General features: G+C 34.2%; 4 protein-coding genes across 4 annotated transcripts; 2 read left to right on the top strand and 2 right to left on the bottom strand.

The window, feature by feature from the left end:
* Positions 1-2,151: 2,151 nt before the first annotated feature.
* LOC145564245 (putative ribonuclease P/MRP protein subunit POP5) lies at positions 2,152-5,743 on the bottom strand. The gene is made up of 4 exons (XM_081624571.1): positions 5,579-5,743; positions 4,143-4,330; positions 3,905-4,042; positions 2,152-2,799 (listed from the first exon to the last, which is right to left on the bottom strand). Exons 2-4 carry the CDS (start codon positions 4,318-4,320, stop codon positions 2,651-2,653), a joined length of 465 nt encoding a protein of 154 aa, XP_081480697.1. The 5' UTR covers positions 4,321-4,330; positions 5,579-5,743; the 3' UTR covers positions 2,152-2,650.
* Positions 5,744-9,938: 4,195 nt separating this feature from the next.
* LOC145565480 (uncharacterized) lies at positions 9,939-10,826 on the top strand. The gene is made up of 2 exons (XM_081625467.1): positions 9,939-10,043; positions 10,383-10,826. The coding sequence occupies exons 1-2, from the start codon at positions 9,939-9,941 to the stop codon at positions 10,824-10,826; spliced, it is 549 nt and encodes a 182-aa protein (XP_081481593.1).
* A 1,791-nt stretch (positions 10,827-12,617) lies between these two features.
* Positions 12,618-15,262, top strand: LOC145562631 (pathogenesis-related thaumatin-like protein 3.5). The gene is made up of 3 exons (XM_081622977.1): positions 12,618-13,754; positions 14,147-14,414; positions 14,526-15,262. Exons 1-3 carry the CDS (start codon positions 13,262-13,264, stop codon positions 14,908-14,910), a joined length of 1,146 nt encoding a protein of 381 aa, XP_081479103.1. The 5' UTR covers positions 12,618-13,261; the 3' UTR covers positions 14,911-15,262.
* On the bottom strand, positions 15,251-19,951 carry LOC145562630 (uncharacterized). Its single transcript, XM_081622976.1, has 12 exons — positions 19,633-19,951; positions 18,498-18,765; positions 18,211-18,278; positions 17,741-17,954; positions 17,534-17,595; positions 17,403-17,456; positions 16,976-17,093; positions 16,427-16,473; positions 16,261-16,287; positions 15,843-15,918; positions 15,601-15,731; positions 15,251-15,498 (listed from the first exon to the last, which is right to left on the bottom strand). Exons 1-12 carry the CDS (start codon positions 19,678-19,680, stop codon positions 15,406-15,408), a joined length of 1,206 nt encoding a protein of 401 aa, XP_081479102.1. The 5' UTR covers positions 19,681-19,951; the 3' UTR covers positions 15,251-15,405.
* Positions 19,952-20,875: the final 924 nt, after the last annotated feature.

Genomic DNA, 20,875 nt, shown 5'->3' with positions numbered 1-20,875 from the left:
TTTCATTATGATCAATTTTGGTTCTACAATGTAGTATAAATTTGAAAATAATTAAATTAATTTTTAATTATTATCAATATTTAAAAATAATTTTAAAATCATTAAATTTTAACCGTTTATTTTTTCAAATTAGGGTTAAAATCATCTTTTTTTAGTGGCCAACGGAGTACTTGGTATAACTTTTTATTTTTAACGGAAACATAATAAACCTCCCCAAATCATGATACTTGTACTTCGTATAATGTTTGCTCATTAACAATAATGTTTGCTCATTAACAATACTACTCTGTAGTTTATAGAGAATGAAAGAAGTAACTTTAAACTATGTAATTTTCAAATAATATTACCATTATACTAGTAACTTTCAATCTAAGATTGGCCTTAATTAATTCGGGATCGAACCCAGCAAATGTCCACAAAAGGGTTTCTTGTACATGACTATGGTTACCATTGTTAAGGACAAAAAGCCTAAAATGCAGCATCAAATAGGCATACAATGTAAAGGTTGCTTAATGAAAATGCAATGGTAGACAACTTTAAGTGGTTAAACAAAAGGGGGATCAGCTAGGTAATTGGCACACAATAATCTTCATATAATGGGTTGTTGAAATCTTATAATCTACCTTCTTCATTATGTTTTAAAAATCCACTAGGTCTGTCAATATTGACTCTGAAATACACAAACACCACAAAACAAACTTACAAACCTGACGCTAGTAAATCCGTTGGGAAATCCACCGCAGATACTACCCAATATCCGATCCTCACCGGAGCTTCCTCAAGTGTCACCAAAAACATTTTCACCATACATGCATGACGCCTATCAACATTAGTAACACTAACAAACACATGATTTTGTCATAAATTTTTAAATTAACATAAAATACTCCGTAATTCCGTATCATGTTAAGAAATATATAAAATGTTTATTCACAATCCTAAATGTCAAGGCCACCTCTTGTTAAAATTAGAAAAACACAACTCTTTTTACAAGTTGATCCAAGCATGTGATAATTATATTTACTGACACAATCTAAAGCCCTTAATAAGAATTCACCAAAGACTGAAGCCATGCGCTAAATACAGAATATTCTCTGATCTCTAGCTTTGTTACATCACAGGGGAATAATAATTTATCAACCAAATGATCTTTCACTTTAACCTACAGATTACATATATTTAAATGCATGAATAAATTAATTAATTGTGGACAAGGTGCTTTAATTGACTTAATTACACAAGCACACAGCACACAGCACACAGCACACAGCACACAGCACACTTACAGTGAGTTAGTGACGAGAATATACTGATATAAGTATATAATTTAACGTGCACGACAACACGAGTGTATGAATTATGACTGAAGTCTACTAACTAACTGTGCTTACAAAGTTGATATAATCTAGAGGCTGATAATCAAGATCTAAGATCGACTCTCGTCTACACTACAAATTAACTTAGCATGACCCTGCACAGGAATAGTGTGCACAACAAATTAACTCTGTAAATGTATTTGTTTGTGTGCAGTAAAATTTTCATGGCAACAAATCCCAAATCTGAATTAAAGTAATGGTAATGGACTGATTGTTAATCTAAATCCACAAGCCCAATTTTAAAGCAACCTCTAAATCGACTGTATTTAATCAATAGCAACATTAAATAAAGGCAGTACGGTCCATAGACACCCTCACATATTAATGTACTACTGTATGTACTAAACACCCTATTTTATACAAGAGGGATCAGCACTCGAACACTGAGTTTATGATCCACACTGCATGCCCATAAAAGAGGAGAGAATTTAAAGCTATGTAATCTGTTCACCATTCAGACTTTATATTAACAAAAACTTAAGACTCAAATCGGTCGTGGTGATAGCATCTCCAACAGTACCTACCACCGAAGTGACAAGGATTCTGTTCATACCGGGGGCATGGCTCCATGGAAGCCTGTGAGGAACTAGAAAGGTGTGAAGTGTGGGGTTGCTGACCTAAGAGTCATCAAACCAATCTGGACCCACATATATCATAAACTTTGTATGTAGTTACGTACCTTTCCCAAAGAAAATGCTTAAACTTAAAAACTGTGACTAAATGCTGATAACATCCAAAAGGACCTGGATTATTATTGTGTGTAGTAGCATCATATAAGAAATTTGCTGCCTTAACTTCTAACTTCTAACTCGGTATATAATCCACTTGAAAGAAACGTAAGAAGAAACTAAAAACAGTTTTAGACGCTCAGAAAACTTCTACAATATACAGAAACTTGCCTTAAGTCATGTGTTAGGGACAGCAGGTCATGGCGTTTGATACAATCGAATCACGGGGCCAACATCTACTATACATAAAAATTGGGTTCAAGGCATAATTGAAGACTATATGAAACAAGAGAACTTAATTCTGGAACTCAAAACAATGGTCCAGAATTTCAAGGCCATTCAAACAGCTCAAACTTAGTTGTGAAAGAACTTACTAGCAAAACTGAGTTCATCTCACTGAACTCTATGCGGACCTTAAATTAGCTGCCAACTAGGCATAATCCTTCACATAACCTAATTCATATGGAGCATCATACAAAATTGGAAGATTATCTAAGCATCTTCAATTCCAGAACTACAATAGTGAGTTAAATACAGGAATACTCACTAATGTTCCAGTACTTTTATCCTCTCAAAACAGTTCTGCATTTGGCGATTTAACTCATCTGTAACTTGACCTCCCTTTAAAAGCTTGTACTGTGCAAATTTTGCTTCTTCACAAGTCAAGGCAGCTTTTCTGCAAGCTTTAATACTCCCTGTCTCAGATAAAAGTGAAGAGCGTCAGCAAATGACATTCTCAGCTCAACCAAAAGCTCCTCAATAAAGGCCATGGAAACAAACATGAAGGGCAGATTTTTTATTGTGGTAATTTCAGTTTTTTTTTTTTTTTTTTGAGAAAAATGTGGTAATTTCAGTTTATAATCACGTTGAATCATCAGAAGTTAGATTAGCTGACTATAAGGATAAATTCACCTCCCTGAGAGTATGCCCCATGTGTTACTACAAGCCACAGCCACAGCTAGCAACTTAAGTGAATATCAAATGAATGCAGCACCAGACCATCTAGATTGAAAGCTCACTGATATATGTACTAGAGTTTGTTCAGTGATGTTAAAGAGCAAAAGCAAAATAAACGTGCGGAATTGTGGATTGTGAGTCTAACTGTCATCTTAGGTTGTCAACTTGTCAATCTAAATAATCATCAACTAAGTTACTGACAGTCAGCATGGGGCTAACAAATCTTAATAGACTAGAGTTGTATACAAATGACCTTCTGACAGACAACCTATGATTAAAATCAAAACCTCATTTCAGTCATTCTGGATTTCCTTCTCTTTGGGTTGAAATTGTTGAATAACAGGCCTAGTATCAACTGAGTGCTCCATTAGCCTCTTTTTTTAATCTTTTTTTGGGTAAGATGGAGTCTAAATCCATAATATGAGACTATGAGTCATATGAGACATGGACCCTAGACCATAGGATTTTGAGGTGGGGAACAATGCCACTATTCCACCACCTCAACCCCATTGCTTTTTAGAAAGCATGTCAACCACGAACTTTTATTTATCTGTAGGAAACTGAATTGAATTGTTAAATACATATAATATCATATTGCCCAGGAATCAACATGACAAACTTAACAGGGTTTTGAATGCTCGAGCTCTAAGACCCCAGCACTTAACATAAAATTATTGTAATTCAGCGATTTGCCCACAGATCAGGTCAATGCTTAGAGAAGATTTGTGAAGTAGTTGCTTATTCAGACCAGTCAAGAAAATAGAGCACATGTATACAGATTACAGAAATTCAGGAAAACTTGATTTAGCTATTTCATTTTTCAATAGTTGGCGAGCTACTCACCACTTAGATCAAGCAGATTAAATAAAGCAGGGCAATTTCCAATGCTTGATACCATGGTAATTGCACACCAGACTTTCTGGTAGTCCTCCCTTGATGTTCGAACCATACACAACTTTGTTATTGGATTCACGTACTTAACTACAGAAATATTCATGCCTCAAGTCAGAAGAAAAAAAAAAAAAAGTAAACAGCCATTGAATCAAATTGTGTAATATGCAAACCATGTATAGTCTCTTACCTTGGAAAGAGCCAAGGGAAGAAGCAAGACCGCACTCCCCAAAGTTGATAAGAATACTGTCTTTTATTGCTTTCGCCACATTGAATTGGGTAACAATAACAGGATCATCCACCATGAGATCCTTGTTAGGATCCAGAAAAATTTCCAACACCATGTACCTATTTTTAAATCCCACCATGACTTCTCACCTGTATAAAAGACAACAGAAAATGTCATCCTACATCAGTCCTTAATCATTATATTTCAGGAAAGAATACGCAATTAGATGCATGCTGAAAATGCCGATTGAGAGGAGACCTTGACTAGCAGCAATACGACAGTAAAACAAATAATAACCCCATCAAATGAATTCACTACATACGCCAAAATTAACCAAAAGAAATCCTTGAGGGCCTAAGAAAATGAGTGGCTTTGCATGAAGATCAAGGAAAAAAGCAAAAGTTTGTCTACAGCAAATTCACGTTGTTGCACTAAACATGAAAAAACAATGGATATAGATTGATCAGGGCATCAGGTGCGAGCTACTAGAAAATAGCCAAAATAATAATAAAGTTGCTTCCCGAAGAACTACCAAAATATATGATCTAAAATAATCTAAAATGGTGAGTTTATATTCAATCATATTAAAAATGCAAACATCAGTACATTTTCAATGAACTCAACTAACAAGGATCTAATTTTTTGTACTTATTATTTAGTACCTTCAAGTTATATAACCGGAAAATGTCCATGACAAGTGCCATGAGATATCATTAAGATAAATAGAGTTATGAGTCAAAGATCAGATTGGCATCGCTTTCGTAAAATTAGGTGAATTTCATCATTTCCCAATTAATTAATGATAAGTTTTTCAAAAGAATACCCAAGTTCATAAGTAACTATGAAGTACATAATGGAGATTATCACTACTATTGACTACCATCCAACCACCACAACTCCACAATAGACCAGCTGTAAGCCTGTAACAACAAACATCGCTCCAACTTCAATCTAAGTCCATAATTGCACTGAAAAATCCACAACAACTTCTACAGCAATTAATCAACCCTAATATGATTATAACTATAGCTGAAATTGAGCTTAGAATCAACACTTTAATATACTAATATACCCAATAATTTGAACTGATAACAAACAATACAAAATACTCCGTGAACAATTCGAAGGATCAATTTTTAATAGAAAGGGTCAAAGGGGAATAAATTCGAATTAGGGAAAGAGAAATGCAGCACTTGAACCTTCAACATTCAATTCAAAATTAATAAGCTTTGTACATAATTTAAAGAATCCTAACATAATTCCTAAAAATTAAAAAAGAATTGAAAAACAGAGAAGCAAAACAAATCCCTACCCAAAAAAAAAAAAAAAAAAAATCCTAAATTTACTAAGCAAAGAAAGAAAAAATATAAATAATGAAAAATCCCTAATTTTGATACCCTAATTGGCCGCTTGATTATTTGCGAAGTTGCAACGAAAATACGGAGTAGCAGCTTGAATTCCTTGAAAAATTTTAGCAATGGAAACTTGTAGAATGAGTCGGCGGCCAGCGATAGTTCCGGTCAGTGTGTGGCGCCTGGGGTGGTTGCCAATGGAGGTTGGGGTTACTTGGTTCGGGTTTTAAAATTTAATTTTTAATAATTGAAATAATTAACCATGGTCGTGTAATGAGTTAAAACTAGTTTAGCCCTATGCGATGCACGGTTTTAAAATAAGAAATAAATTATAGAATCTTTAGCGCATGTTGAGAGAAAACAACTACTTTCTCTGTAGAACTTTCTAATTAAATATGAAAATACAATTTACAAAAATCAATTAAACTATAATATCAACTATTTTTAACAACTAATTGTAAATAATAAAATAGCGTAATATGCGTCGAAAATCTAAAATTTAAAATTCAATTTGAATTTAATTTTCAAAACAATGTTAAATAGGGTAGCTCAAAAAGGAAAAAAAAAAAATAATATGACATCATCCTTGCATTTTAGCGGGAAAAAATTAAATAAGAGAATGACACGTAAGCAATGATGACGTCAGCGATTGTTACTTTAATAATATTTATAGATTAACGGAAAACGTCAATAAGGTCATTAATCAAGAACGAAAGTTGGGGGTTCGGGAAATAATAATAATAATAATAATAATAATAATAATAATAATAATAATAATAATAATTGGAAAAAAAAATTGGCTACTATTGAATATAAGCAAAAACAGGGGCTATTATTGAAAATTTTCCCTTTTTTTACCTCATTTTTTAGTCCAAATTAAACCTCGCAATCCTAACCCGACCCGTGACTCAAAAACAACGACCTGAAATTGACCTAAAATTCTAACCGACTCGACTTGTACCCAACTTGAATGCGGAGTTGACCCAATCTTTGCCCAATACTCAAAATTGCCCAACCTAATTATTCCCAACCCGAAGTTGACTCGATCTAAATTTAACCCAAATCTCTTAATCCTAGCAAACCCAATAAACGAAATGTTCTAAACTAAAATTATCTTATACCCAAAATATTATTGTCTAGTGTCAAAAATGACTCAAACTGTTTCAATTCATCTCCAACTATAACTAAACTCATAAACCGAATAAAATTATTGATTTGAGCTTGACCCATAATATCGACACAAAATGGAACAACCCGAACATACTCAATCGGAAATTGACTCGAACCGAAACTGACCCAAGTTGATACCCAACCCGAAACATACCCAAAACCCAACCCCAACACAACCCGAGTCCAAATCGAATATTAGTTTACTCAAAATGACTCGTCCCATACCCAATCTAAATGACCTGTTTGCTAGTTATAGTTCAAATATCAATAACACAATGGTATCTTTGGGTAAAATATGCACACTTAAGCTTTAATGCAAGATCGTTAAAATCAAAATAGGATTGCGATCCTACTAATCCTATAGGATCGGAATATGATCGCAATCCTACTGATCCTATGGTATTGGAATATGGTCACGATTCTACTGATCCTCGCGATCCTACTAATCCTATGCAATACTGAGAATACTATATTAAGCACGATTTTACACATATCCAATTTTAAGCATGATTCTCCACCTATCCGATTTTAAGCACGATTTTACACATATTCAATTTTAAGCACGATCCAAGTCATTTGATAATATATGTAAGATCATACTGATCCGAAATGATGCTAAGAATCCTATGCTCGATTCTATACATATCCGATTTTAAGCACGATCCAAATCGTTTAATGATATATGTAAGATCGTATGATCCGAATCGCAATTTTGACAACATTGGATCCTATAATTTCGCATTTACCCATATTCACTTTCTTTTGTCTCTCCTCCATTCTTTTCCCATGAGTTGCTTGTTTATTGACATATCAATTATTGGCCCAAATGGCCAATGACCCACGAGTTACATTGACCCAAACCACCCAATCCGTTTTTGACACTTGTCTTAGTAATTATTTTACCCTTTTTTATTCGACTTTTAATCAAGCTGTATCAACCTTAACACCTAAACTATTAGTACTCCAGTCATTAGTACTTATTCCCAACTCTCGACAACTATGGGAGTTTATTTTTCTATTATTATAAGATTATCCTAGCCACCAATTCTCTATCTTTATACCCTTTATACATATGACATATCTCTCATATCAAACAAACAATAGATAATTTATTTCCGCTATCCTTATACAATTTCATATATCCCCCCTTACCTAGTTACTTTGCTTTATTTCTTATCCGGTAAATGTTTTTTCATTTCTTCTCTTCCTCCAAACTTGAGCTAGTTTTGACATTAACTCATAGGTAGAGAATCTACATTATAAATTGTGTGTCTCCATAAGTGGAGTACTAAAAATAACAATAATATTAATTAACCATGTACTTGGTACAATGAAGAATATAAGATAATTAAGGTTCATGCATGAGGCCATTAATATGATAAGTTAATTAATTAGTTTGAAACGATTCTCAAATTGTTATTCCATCACTAATATATATCTTTATTCTCGATTCCTCTCTCATTAATTCATTATTATATTGAAATGTGTTAGGAACAACACAAGTAAGGGATCAAGTCCAAAAAAACTACTAGTAGATTCCTTCACCTAGATGTTGAATTGCTAAAATCAATTAATTTATCTAAATATCTAATGCCATCACAAAACATTATTATTATTCACACCACCAAAAGTAACAAAATAAATATCAAGATAAAAAAGATCAAAAGGAACAAAAAGTGGGCCCACGGTCCCCACCTACTAAACGTCCAAATCCAAAGCAAAGATCACTAACCCCATCATCATTATTTTCTTAATCACAAACAAACAAAACCACTCACTACTACTAATCTACTATTCACCAAACATTACTTAATTTCTCATTCCCTTCCATCCTTCAAAGATTATCTTAACTATAGTCGATTTTTTAATATTAACAAGCATCTATAAAAATTTGATAAGGCTTGAAGAATGATTCGTTATCAAATTAATCCTTAAACTTAAAAAGAGGCAAATTAATTAGAAATTCAAGGCGAGAGTGAGAGATAACTTTGTAACTTGTCAATTAAGAATTTTTTATATTAATTACAGAAATCTTGAGATCAATTTTTACCATATATGTTATTAAGTGATGAAGGCATTAGATTTTAAAAAATTGTACGGCCCACCACAATGTAACGGCTACATCCAAACATGCAGGAAAGAGGAGAGAGAAAACTACAAACGCCGGCCAAAATGAATCTGATTCCACCACGTCTCACCATCTCAAAACCTCAAGTTAAAGTCACCCCACTCACACGTGACTGTTAATGCACCTCCGTCTCACTTGCCAACTTCTTCTTCACTCAAACTTTCTCTCTCTTCTTTCTCTCTCTACAAAAATAAAAATAAAAGCGAAGACTTTGACTTCTTCCTAATTTTATGGTCTTAATGACATATTTTAATAGTAAAAGGACAAAAAATGTGAATTATTTTTATTGCGAAATTCAAATTTAAGTGAAATTTGAGGAAATTTCAATTGAATTTAGTTTAATTTCCAATAATACCCCTTATCTTGTTTCTTTTATCCCATCTCACTCTATAAATACTTACCTTCCCCTGACCTAACCTTTCCCAGTTTTTTCACAAATTTCAAGAAATTCTTAGAGAGAGAGAGGAGAGAGAGAGAGAGTGGAATTTAGTTTTGTTTTGGTGTTGCTAGGTATTTTTTTTTTTTTTGCAGGTTCTTCATTTGGGTTTTTCTTAATTCAGCTAACAAGTAAGTATTTTTTATTTTTTAATTATTAAATTTATTTGTTTTTGTTTTTGATCTTAATTACTGAACTGGGTTTGTGATTTTCTTTTTACCAATTTGTGGGGTTTTTGTTTAAAATATCTCATGAGATTAAAGTTCACATTTTTATAATTATTTATTAATTTATGTATTTATCTGAATTAGTGAAATTGGTTCGTGATTTTATTTTTACCCATTTTTGGGATTTTGTGAAAAATTATCCCATTACTGGATTAAGGTTTACATTTTAATTTTTTGGTAAACTTAATTGTGATATAACTCGTATTGGGTTGTTTTTAATTATTTTAGCTACCTAGATAGTTACTGCTTGGTTAAATTCTGCTGTTTATTATAGTTTTATTTCTAGATCTACTGTTTATTATAGCTTAATTACATCTTTTAGGCCAATTTCTAAAATAAAAAATAATGTAATTTGATAGATGGTTCATTAAGATGATTATATAGGTTAATTATGTATTCCGTACATGGTTTTTGTGGATGCGAGTTAGATTAGTTGGTTAAGTTATGGCCCTTAGGGGTGCTAGTTTGCTAGTAAGACCTAGGACCGATCTATCAAATCTCGTCTCCATCACTACTCGTTGTCGCTCTCAATCTACCAACTTCTATTTGGTTATTAGTAAAATTATAGTATGGAGTGATTTTAGAATGGTCACTCTAGTTTCAGAACATACTTTCTCTAGCTGACAATAGCTTATGAATGACCCACAACTCCACAAGATATCAACATGGTTTGATACTTGTAATTCGAGATTTGCCTAGTGAAAACAATGAGAAATCATGATCAGATTTAGCGAGTAATAGGCTGGAGTTTTTAGATTTAGAATGATCTTGTTAAGTATGGGTATGTTGCACATTTTTGTTGGATAGTAGAACTTGTTCGGGTTTAGGTTAAGACCCACTTCGTCGTTTCATTGACATTGCTTCTTTCTTCTTGATGGGGTTCCACAGACTTTCATGGAGGCACACACAGCAGCAATGATGACTGGCTCCTCAAATGTTATATATATGTCGACTATTCTGGGTCAGGATGGACCAAACCCAGGACACAAGTGTGATTGGAAATGTCAAAACGAGCATGTCTGTGGAAATATGTACCGATGCAGACTTACTGGGCAGACTCATATCTGTGACAAAAATTGTAACCAGCGAATTCTATATGGTAATCACAACTCGCTGTGCAGAGTCAGTGGACAGGTTTTCCCACTTACACCTACGGAGCAGCAAGCAGCTAGAGGTGTCCGCAGGAAGTTTGAAGCTGAGGCTTGTCCTTCTGAGAGCTGTTCTTTCAAGCGTCGTCGGGATTCAAACTTACATCCTTCACCTTTCGAGAGATCCTTTTCTGCTGTCAGCCCAATCTGCAGTCAAATTGGAGATGGCATGGACTTGAACTAGATAACTCAATAAGCTTAATGTGCCTTTTTTCTAACTTTTTTTTCCTAGTTCATTTAACTTTTACATTATGGTGAACTATGTGAGAATCTTAATTGCGGAACCCTGTGCGCCCCTTATGTGTGGCAGAAGAATTTTTATTTCTAAATTTAGTGGTTATGTAGAAAACTATAAGACTTCATCTACTTTGGTGCTCCTATGTTGTCAATTTGTCATATTCCATGTTTGCTCCAAATTTAATTAGCTATATATGATTAGTATCTCTCTGATATCTGGTGTACCTTGTTGCAGCTATTGCTATGATCCAGACTTTTTTTTTTTTTTTTCCTTTTTCTCTTGCCTACTTGGTTGGAAATGTCTCAGACATCTTTGTTTGTAACTATTGTAATAATGCTATTGCTTGCAGCTTGTAGTCACTTCCTTCTTTTTTTTAGTTGTAAGTTGTAACTGGACGAGTATTTTCCTCTCTTGATCCCCACTTCCTTCCCTGTCCCAACCCCAAACCAAAAAGTAAAAATCAAAGAGTTGGGGAACAAAGGGAGGAGGAGCAACATAGATACATCCAACTTCTGTTATAACTTATTGTTTGTTGATTTGACATGTGTGCTCTTTTTGGTGTTATTTTGCAGGTTACAAACTTTTTCTAGTCAGGGAGTTATAATCTGCTTATGTGTACTATATGATTTTTTTTATTGTAATTTCTATACAAGGAAGTTACTAATACTTTCCTTCATTGCCTTTCCAGGAATGCAGAAATATGGCTATTTATGGTGTTTTATGAAGGTGTCTTAAATCAACTGGAGTACTGGACGATCTGCAAGTGTCAAGCTGATAGGCTATTAAATCTCTGCTTCGAGAATTGAATCAACAAGATGAATTTTTTGGAAGACATCTTGTGGTATTCAGATCTGTCCTGGTATAGGTTGAGCGAATCTATGCTTCTCTATTGAATATCATGACATAATTCTCCAGTCCTCCGGAAGTTGATGCTGATTTCAGATAAGGTTACAGTATCGGCCTTTGTTTTTGGAGTTTCAATGATTATTTGGCTCATCACTTCCCATCCATTTAAGATTCATATACTCCTGCCCTGTATTACCAACCAGTAGTTTGAATGCTGCACGAGTTGCTTTTTTTGCAGATTCGAATCCCTAATCCCTGCAGTTTTTTCTTGGAGGCAGTTGTATTCTCTGATGACATGAATTTGGGATGAACAAATAGTTGACATGCTTCACTTTTCAATCTTCTTCACAGAACTACTTTATGGTAATCATTTATATTCTCTGAAGGCTTGAACATGTTGGATGAAGAGCAGTCCGAAAGTATTTCTGATAAGTTTGTAAGTTGATTAAAAATTTTAGTTTGTATGAGATGGCAGAGCTTTTTAGCTAGATTAGGGTATGAGTATTGTGTAATAATAAATGATGTAATGTATTTAGTGATAATCGAATCTTTATCATCTTCAATCTTATATGACAAAATGAATTGATTTCAAAACAGTTCTTGCCACCAGAATTTTAGGCAGATGAAAAAACTGGTATGTTGCTACTTGACTCAGTTTTTGCTTGTTTCCTAAGGACAAGGTTGACTGAAGTCTACAAAATATGGATCTTAAAAAAATGTCATTGCTTGCATAAATCTGTTTCGAAGTAAAGCTTTTCAGGGTAAGTGTTGGTGTGTTGCTCCTAGCTCATGGACAGACCATGTTGTTGCTACCATGCCCATCAACCCACTCGATGCATCCTAAGGCATGGAAGATGAAACCATGACACCATGAACATGGAAGCATTGCATTCTAGCAAAACCTTTTGGGATAGTACCACACCTTTTCACACTATGCAAAAGATACACCTTCACTTAGGGCAACCTTAGGTCAAAGGATACTTTTCTGAATCTACTTAGAATAATACAAGTAATCAAAATACCTCATAGGAATTGTTTGGTGTATGTTCAAAGCAAAATATTCATTCTTTGCAGCAAAGTAAACTTCAAGTACCTTTTATATGATGAACTTCATTTATATCAAAATCCTATGTTTAAGATTCTTTTCCAAAAATAAAATTGGACTACACCTAATTTGTCACACAAGCAAAGTCAACTTATCAACCCTTCTCTCCCAATTTATCTATTTATTTTAATCCTTATTTGTTAAAATAATTGAAAGAAAGGAATTTCTTTTTGTTGAGGCTATCTAAGAAAAATACATACATACATACGTAAATAAATATATAAATAAATAATTCTAAACTTTAAAACTTAATATTGCGGCTAATACATGAAGTAAAGTAACGTAGACATTAGTATTTCCGTTGTCGGATTTTTCAAATCCAAAATCCTCTATAATTCCTTAAACCCTCAAGACCACCAAAGCTTAGAATAGACCCTCCCTCTCTTAATTCCTCCCCTTTTCTAGTGCACAAAACAGAACAACTCCTATAATGCTAAAAAAGTTATTGTTTAAGCTCACAAATTTCAACTTGTATCTCTTTTTATTGCTCTTTCCTTTCACAGTTTCTTCTACATTCACAATAACCAATAACTGCCCATTTACGATATGGCCCGGGACATTATCTGGGTCAGGAACACCCCCACTTTCATCCACCGGGTTTCAGCTAGATTCCGGGAAGACTGCGAGGCTTGAGACGATTCCAGGTTGGTCAGGCAGGATATGGGCTAGGACAGGCTGCAAGTTTGATCAGACGGGTGCAGGGAAGTGTCTTACAGGTGATTGTGGAGGGAAGTTGCAATGTGGTGGGAGTGGGGCAACACCGCCTGCTTCGCTGTTTGAGATCACATTAGGCCAAGGGAGTAACAAGGATTTCTATGATGTTAGTATGGTGGATGGTTATAATCTCCCTCTTGTTGCCTGGCCTACTGGGACTAATGGTGCTACTTGCAACGCAACAGGATGTATTTCTGATCTTAACATGGGTAAATTTCAAGTTGCTTATCCTTAATGCTATGAGCCTATGACAATCTCATATGACTTGTCATGCACATGATAAGGGGTGGCTGAGGGCAGAATCGGTGTAATACCATGGTTCGATCGTAGCCAGTATGGGTTCAAGTGAACCAATTTCGAGCCATATATACTGAAGTCAAGCAGAGCATAATTGAAGCTGCCATGGATAACAGAGACTTGATGCCCATCTTAGTATCTTATTATGCTAACAGCTCCTATCATGGATATGACAAGTCGTAGATATAGTGCATCACAGCACTAGCTGCTCTTTAATTTATGTATGATCATAAGATATACTTGTTTCCAGGTGAGAATTATATAGATTAGCTGATGGTTTTCCATGAAATTTTTTCTCAAACAGGCTGCCCGAAAGAGCTGCAAGTGATGGGTGAAGATGGAGCAGAGGGAGTGATCGCATGCAAAAGTGCCTGTGAGGCATTTGGACTAGCCCAATACTGTTGTAGCGGACAGTTTGCTAACCCGACAACATGTCAACCATCATATTATTCACGAGTCTTCAAGAGAGCCTGTCCGAGGGCGTATAGTTACGCCTTTGATGATGGCACAAGCACATTCACATGCAAGGCTAATAATTATGCCATACTGTTCTGCCCCAAATCTGCTGCTATGTAATGCCCATTTCTAACTGTCTTTATACCCTGAATCCTATATACTACTATCACCTTTAATGTTGTATTCTCTTCTCTAATTGATCTTTCTTTTCTTCTGATCTGGCGCAGGACAAATAATCCAATTGGTGGCCCAGCTACATCACCGCCAAATGTCCCATATAATTCACCACCAAGTTCCACCTACAGTCCACCACCAATAGGTGGCACAGCTATGTCACCACCAAGCATCCCATATGAATCGCCACCAACATACAGTTCACAACCAAGTGGTGGAACATCTATGTCACCGCCAAGTATCTCATATACGCCACCTCCAAGTCTCAACAACAATCCAGAACCAATTGGCCAAGATACACCGCCAAGCTTCACTGGCAATTCACCATTCGAAAAGCACAGTTATGGGGCATCTGAGGGGGAAATGTCCTCCTCATACACCGCCCTACCAAATTATGTGCATATACTTTTGATCGTTAGTTTGCTGTTGTTGAGATAAAATGTTCCTTGAACAGGATCAAACTTTCAGCACCCTAGGCCAAAGAAATTCAGAATTAACAAGCTCAGCTAGAGATATGAGGCAGGACAAGAGGTTGAAGGTGTTATACGTGGAAAAATTGGCACATAAGGAAATCTCTGAGAATACAGAATCAATGCAGAAGATGGAACCCGGTTCCTTTAAAACTCAAATGACACAAGGAAGATCAGCTGTAAATTTAATTACCAGACAGTCCATAGACAGATCTCAATTATTACTAACATCTTGCGCATAGAAGATAGAAGAAATCTTCTATAATGTAATATGTATAAATGTTCTCTATCATTATGAAAATTGTTATTGCATTCAATAATAAAAACAAGGGAACACAGGATAAATATCCTATAACTTTGATCAAACTAATTGAAAATTGGACTATCTTGGTTTATCTTGGCAGCTACAAGAATATATCCTAACTGGTGTACAACCTATTAACAGTAAAACAAATCTCATAATTTACTTCTTAGCCTTGCCTTTCTTTGGTGCCTGAGGTTTCCTTTTCTTCGGCTGTTTCCCTCCTACATCTTTCCCCTTCTTTTTAGTCGCAGCCTTCATGATTTAGTAACCATGCATATATAAGGAAAAAATTATCTCAAGGAAAATACTAGTATTATATTACATCATAACTACTGCGAATTGTTTAGTACATACCAGTTTTTTCTCTGCTTTTCCTTTAGTTTTCTTGTTAGGTTTCTCTTCACCCTCATTCTGATCACCTTTACCATCCTTGGTCATCTTATCAGTTTCATCATCTGAGTCAAAGTTGAACCCTTCCAGTGTTCCTACTCACAGAAATTTTAGCATCAGATAAAGCCTCATAGCAACACAGGAGCTGCACGATGAATCTGAGTAGAATGAGGCTACAAAAGGACTTCAAAGGTTAAAAAACTAACCTTCAACCATAGTCTCAGCATCATAAACATTTGATTGTGGTTTAAGCTGAATAAAATCATTCATGATGGCTTCTATCTGCACAAGAGATACTAGAACAAATGAATTTTCATCACTACGTGATTCACACAATCTTATTATACCCCTCTTGATTAGATGAAAAATTCTAGGTTAAACCTCTGTAGGAGGTCAACCTAATTCATCATTGTGGATGAGAAGAGCACATTATTCACCTAATATGGGACATAGAATTTTGGTGTCTTAACCGAAATGTAATGAGCAAAGTACAATTTCAGACACTTGATTTGGAGAAGAATATAGGACATCTTTGAATTAATGAAAAATGATAAATATGAAAAAAAAAAAAAAAAAAAAAGTAAAAATGTAAATGATAAAGGTGTAGGTATCATACAGACATACCTTGGCCTCAGACTGACCAATGCTAACCTGAAGAAAAATTACACAGATTAAGGTTCTTCTACATAAGGTATCACTTTCACATAGCGAATGAAAAAATTTAGCCACGGCAAAAGGTAAAGACATTTAATGTCGAAAATATAGAAGGATATTGTAACGTACAACGTACCACACAGAAAGTCCTTGAAGGAACTATTACAGTCTTGTATATGGTTCCTGCATTACCACCAAAATAGAAAATTTTAACAAGGAATTGAGTAAACAGGAGGTATATGCATATCAGGAAAGATTAAAAACTTAATTTCATACATTGCATTCTGTGTCCTACAGTAGTACTGTGTGTCCCATCCTATATTAGTATATTGATTATGCCACCTCAACAGCATTGAAACTCTCTAATCTTAGGCTAATGACATTTGCTTCACTAAGATACTGACTTGGAAAAAATAAAAAGTGACTGGACATAAGATGAGATGCCTAAAGGAATAGTTGAATAGAGGATCAACAGTTACCACTGCATCAAAAGACAGAACATTTGCAACATTTATAAATATAAAAGAATGTCCCTAAAAGTTGTTAATAGCAGTTTAATTTTGAAATTGTTTTATTTTTTTTATTTTATTTTTTAAATTTAAAGGGCAAGATTTGTTAGCCAAAAAAAAATACTTATATGTACATTAGCTATCTATCGAAGGCTACGATTGCTCAATACACAAACCTTTTAAATCTAGAAACATTTCAGATTCTTTTGAAGGAGTCTCTGAAATAATTACTCGTCCAACAGCACCCATATCACCACTCAAATCAATTGATTCACCTTCACACTCAACAAGTGCCTGCAAAACCATATACTTCATATTACTAAAAGAAATAATTATACTTCATATACTACCTCTGTTTTTTTTATTATATGCAACAAAATGGTATTATTTGTGAGGCATAAAATATTCATTTGTAGCAGATAAGGTGAAGTTATGAAACTCAAAAATCATTTTGCTGCAAATATAGGATTAACTACAAGAAAGTAAGGAAGGGAGAGAAAGAAGAGTTGGAGGTGACACGATTATCTCGAACAACATAGTTAAGTAAGATAACAAATTTGAGCTTAAAAAGGGCAAAAAAATTAAAAACATAAAAGTGCTTACCTTAGAGCGATGTACTTTATCAGGCAGTATCAAAGGTAAAGTCGAGGAGCTAGCCTACAATTAGCATAAAAAGGTGTATCAGCAAACCAAAGATTAGACACATGCAATATCAAGATATTAATGTCTCTCACTGCAGCTTCAGTTTGCTTCTCAAGTTTGTTTTCCTCTGCGATATCCATATTGCCAACTTCTCCTATCACACACATATACACAAAACATTATTTACCAGAAAATGACTTATTTAAAATAAATTTAACAGAAGTACCTCTGGCTCTAAACAACCATGAAACTAAAACTTTGATTCTTTACAAGCCATATTTAAAATTAAACTAATCTACCTTCCATTTTCACAGGCTCATGAGTTTTCTTCTCTGTCGGTTGAACATCTTCCTGTTTCATCTGTTTCTTTGTAGATTTTCCTATGACTGTACTTATGAGTGCAGTGTCGTCATCATCGTCATCATCCTCATCTATCTCTTTCTTTTCCCTCATAGTTGCATCTAAATTGGATTCAGAATCTGATGACAGATCACAAACTGAATGAATTGGTGCCTGTTAAATAATAACACACAAATTTGTATCAGAGGCAAGCAAATAAGCAAACTTCACAGAGCCTGCCTGAAGATGAAGAAGCATAAGAGAGCCATTACTGCATCTCAATGCAAAGCAATAACAGGTGCACCCACATGACTCTCAAGTCTCAAGCCAGCAATAAATTATTGTCTTTTCAAGCTTAACCCGAGTGGATTTTAATTAGGGAGTATTTTAAAACGGATTGAACTCATTGAAGGCTTAGCATGAAACTTACAGTTGCAGGAGTTTCTGCCGATTTATCAGATAATTCTTCTCTCTTAACATTTTCATCATCTTCACTCCCTGTTTCATAAAAGGATCACATCAAGAACATACTACACTATAGAGAAATTATCAAGATTTTTTTTTAGGAGAAGAATTTGTTGAATAGTAAACATCAGAAAACTATTGAGCATGGATATGTCAAGTTTCAACCTAGAACTTCAAAGATTAGAACCAATAGCACTTTTATTTGTTCATATGAGATTGTTTCAAGACAATAGGTACTAGTGTTTTACAGACCTCTTTTTTCTGTTTTTATCCTTTTGGCAGTTGTTTCATCACCAGCTTTCAATCGTTTCTTAGTTGTCTTCTTGTCAGGTGACTTCTTGTTAGATGACTTCTTTGTATGAGTCTTCAGGGAAATCTTGCAATTTTTTTCATCCTCTTCCCCATCTTCCTCTAATAAGTTTGATGTTCTATGCTTTATATCATTATCATCACTTGCAGGGCTTTTGTCACTAGAAGGCTCAGAATCAGATGACAAAGTTGTGATAGATTGAGTAGGAGCCTGTTCCACAAAATGGATTTTAAAAAACATAAGAACAAGCAACCAGACACTTCTCATAAAAATAAATCAGAACAAAAACATTAAATAGATATATTTACAGCTTACTGCCCTAAAAGATCAGATAAAAAGGTCAAATTCTCTGCCAATTTGAGACAACTACAATGAATATTAAAGGTGCATTGCCGCATTGGTCATTTGGTCCTTAGACCTCCTGAATCTTGCATTCAATAAAAATAAACTGATCTCATACAGTTGCTTGATCAAATTTGTAGTCATAATATCAGAGAATTAAACCCCCAAATGTGCCCTATCCTGTTATTCAATCCAATACTACCACAAAAATATAACAAGATCTAGAATCCCATCACTAGTAGGTGTAGGTTTTGGTAAGGTCAGGATACAACATGCAAGCAATCTTACCCTAACAATCTGCACAGAAACCGAAACCGATAAACCTTTCGAACAAGCTCAAGATACGACCTTTTTCCGGCAAATTTGCCATAAAATGACCAACATCATACCAGCAACTCAACAAACTACCCTTAACTAAGCTCACTTCAACCAGAAAAACAATCATTTAACATCGCTCCCTTCAACATCAATTATCGTAACACATCTTGAACGCTTCGACTATGTCACTGAACTACTTCAAACACCACTTCTCCAAAAATTATACACTAGTACACACTGAAGACTGAACTGATACATGAGCTCATTGCTACATAAAATCAACCATAAGCTAATTTAATAATGAATATTACACAGTTCTTCAAAAACCCTAATCCATCAACCTAAAATCTTAACATATTTCAAGTAAAAATTCAGCAACCCATAACTTAGAAACTGAATTTAAGCATCAAAAAATACCTGAAAAGAACGCAACCAATCAGGAGATGCCTCCCTAGAATCTCCCATCTTCAAGATTCGAAATTTCCAGCGTTTCTGCAACTAAGAAAAAACACTAAGATAGAAACGTTTCGAACAAAACTGATACTGTAGAATTGATGTAGTGATTGGATCAAAGTAGCAAGTTCTGGGAAAATCAAACTAGAGGGTTTTATCAGATTATAATTAGAGGGACTATGAAATCAAAATTGTGCGAATATTTTCAGTGATAAAAATTAGGGTTTATTGGATTGGAAGAAAAAAGGGGGGTAAAGTGGTTGTTCAAAGTGGTGGAGGGCGGCGACTGGCGGGAGGACGGTTTAATCAATTTAATTGGAGGGAAATTATTGTTTTATTATTAATCTATTTTTTTAAAAAAAAAAATTAAAAAAAACTTTAATGTATGAATTTTATTTTTGACTTACCGACTTACCGTACAAATAATTATAACTTCAACTTATCATGCATAAAAAAGATATGAGAAGGTTTTTAATTTTTTATATATTATTCCTACTTGTATTGTATAGCTTCTAAATAGAGTAGTAAATTTGTGTTAATTAGTGAATTATAGGAAGTTTAGATGATGGGGTGATCCTAAAACATCCAATATATCTTTCGAATTAGTAGAACTAGTTCTGTTTTTTGAATTGTTTTGCTTTGCTATATTGAAATCGGCTCTACTCTGCTTAGAAGCTCAAAAGAACTGTGATTCTGTGAAGGAGCATATCAAACTACGAGTAGTAGGAAATTTTATTAAAGAAGAATGTTCATCAAAAACCTAAATACTCTATAACTTCTAAACATAAATTTCAAACTTGTAAAAAAAAAAATATAAATTTCAAAATGGTAACAGCCCGTAAAACCTTGTGATATGTGACACATTAGTCCACAACCACACGAACATGTAAAATCCTAAGGAAAAAAATAAAGGGAAAGCTAGTTTATTTAAGAGATTAGATGGGATGAAAAAAGATGGATTAAATCAACAATGTAGTTGAAAAAGGAGAACTATAGAAGGGGTTGCAAACTTTAATTTTCTATTAGTTGAAATTGTATTAAAGAATATATTTGTAACTTTCAAATGTACATTTCAAAGTTATTTCCTATAATAAAAACAAGTTTTTAAACAGTAATATATAGTTTGAGATATTCATTAAGAAAAGGAAAAGGGACAATATTAAAATAGCTTAGGCCAAATAGAAAGTATCAAAGCATTAACCTTGGA

This window comes from Chenopodium album, chromosome 10 (assembly GCF_948465745.1).
Source record: "Chenopodium album chromosome 10, dcCheAlbu1.1, whole genome shotgun sequence".
Classification (NCBI taxonomy): Eukaryota; Viridiplantae; Streptophyta; class Magnoliopsida; order Caryophyllales; family Amaranthaceae; genus Chenopodium; species Chenopodium album.
The sequence above is the reverse complement of the archived record's forward strand: the minus strand, read 5'-3'. Positions and strand labels throughout refer to the sequence as shown.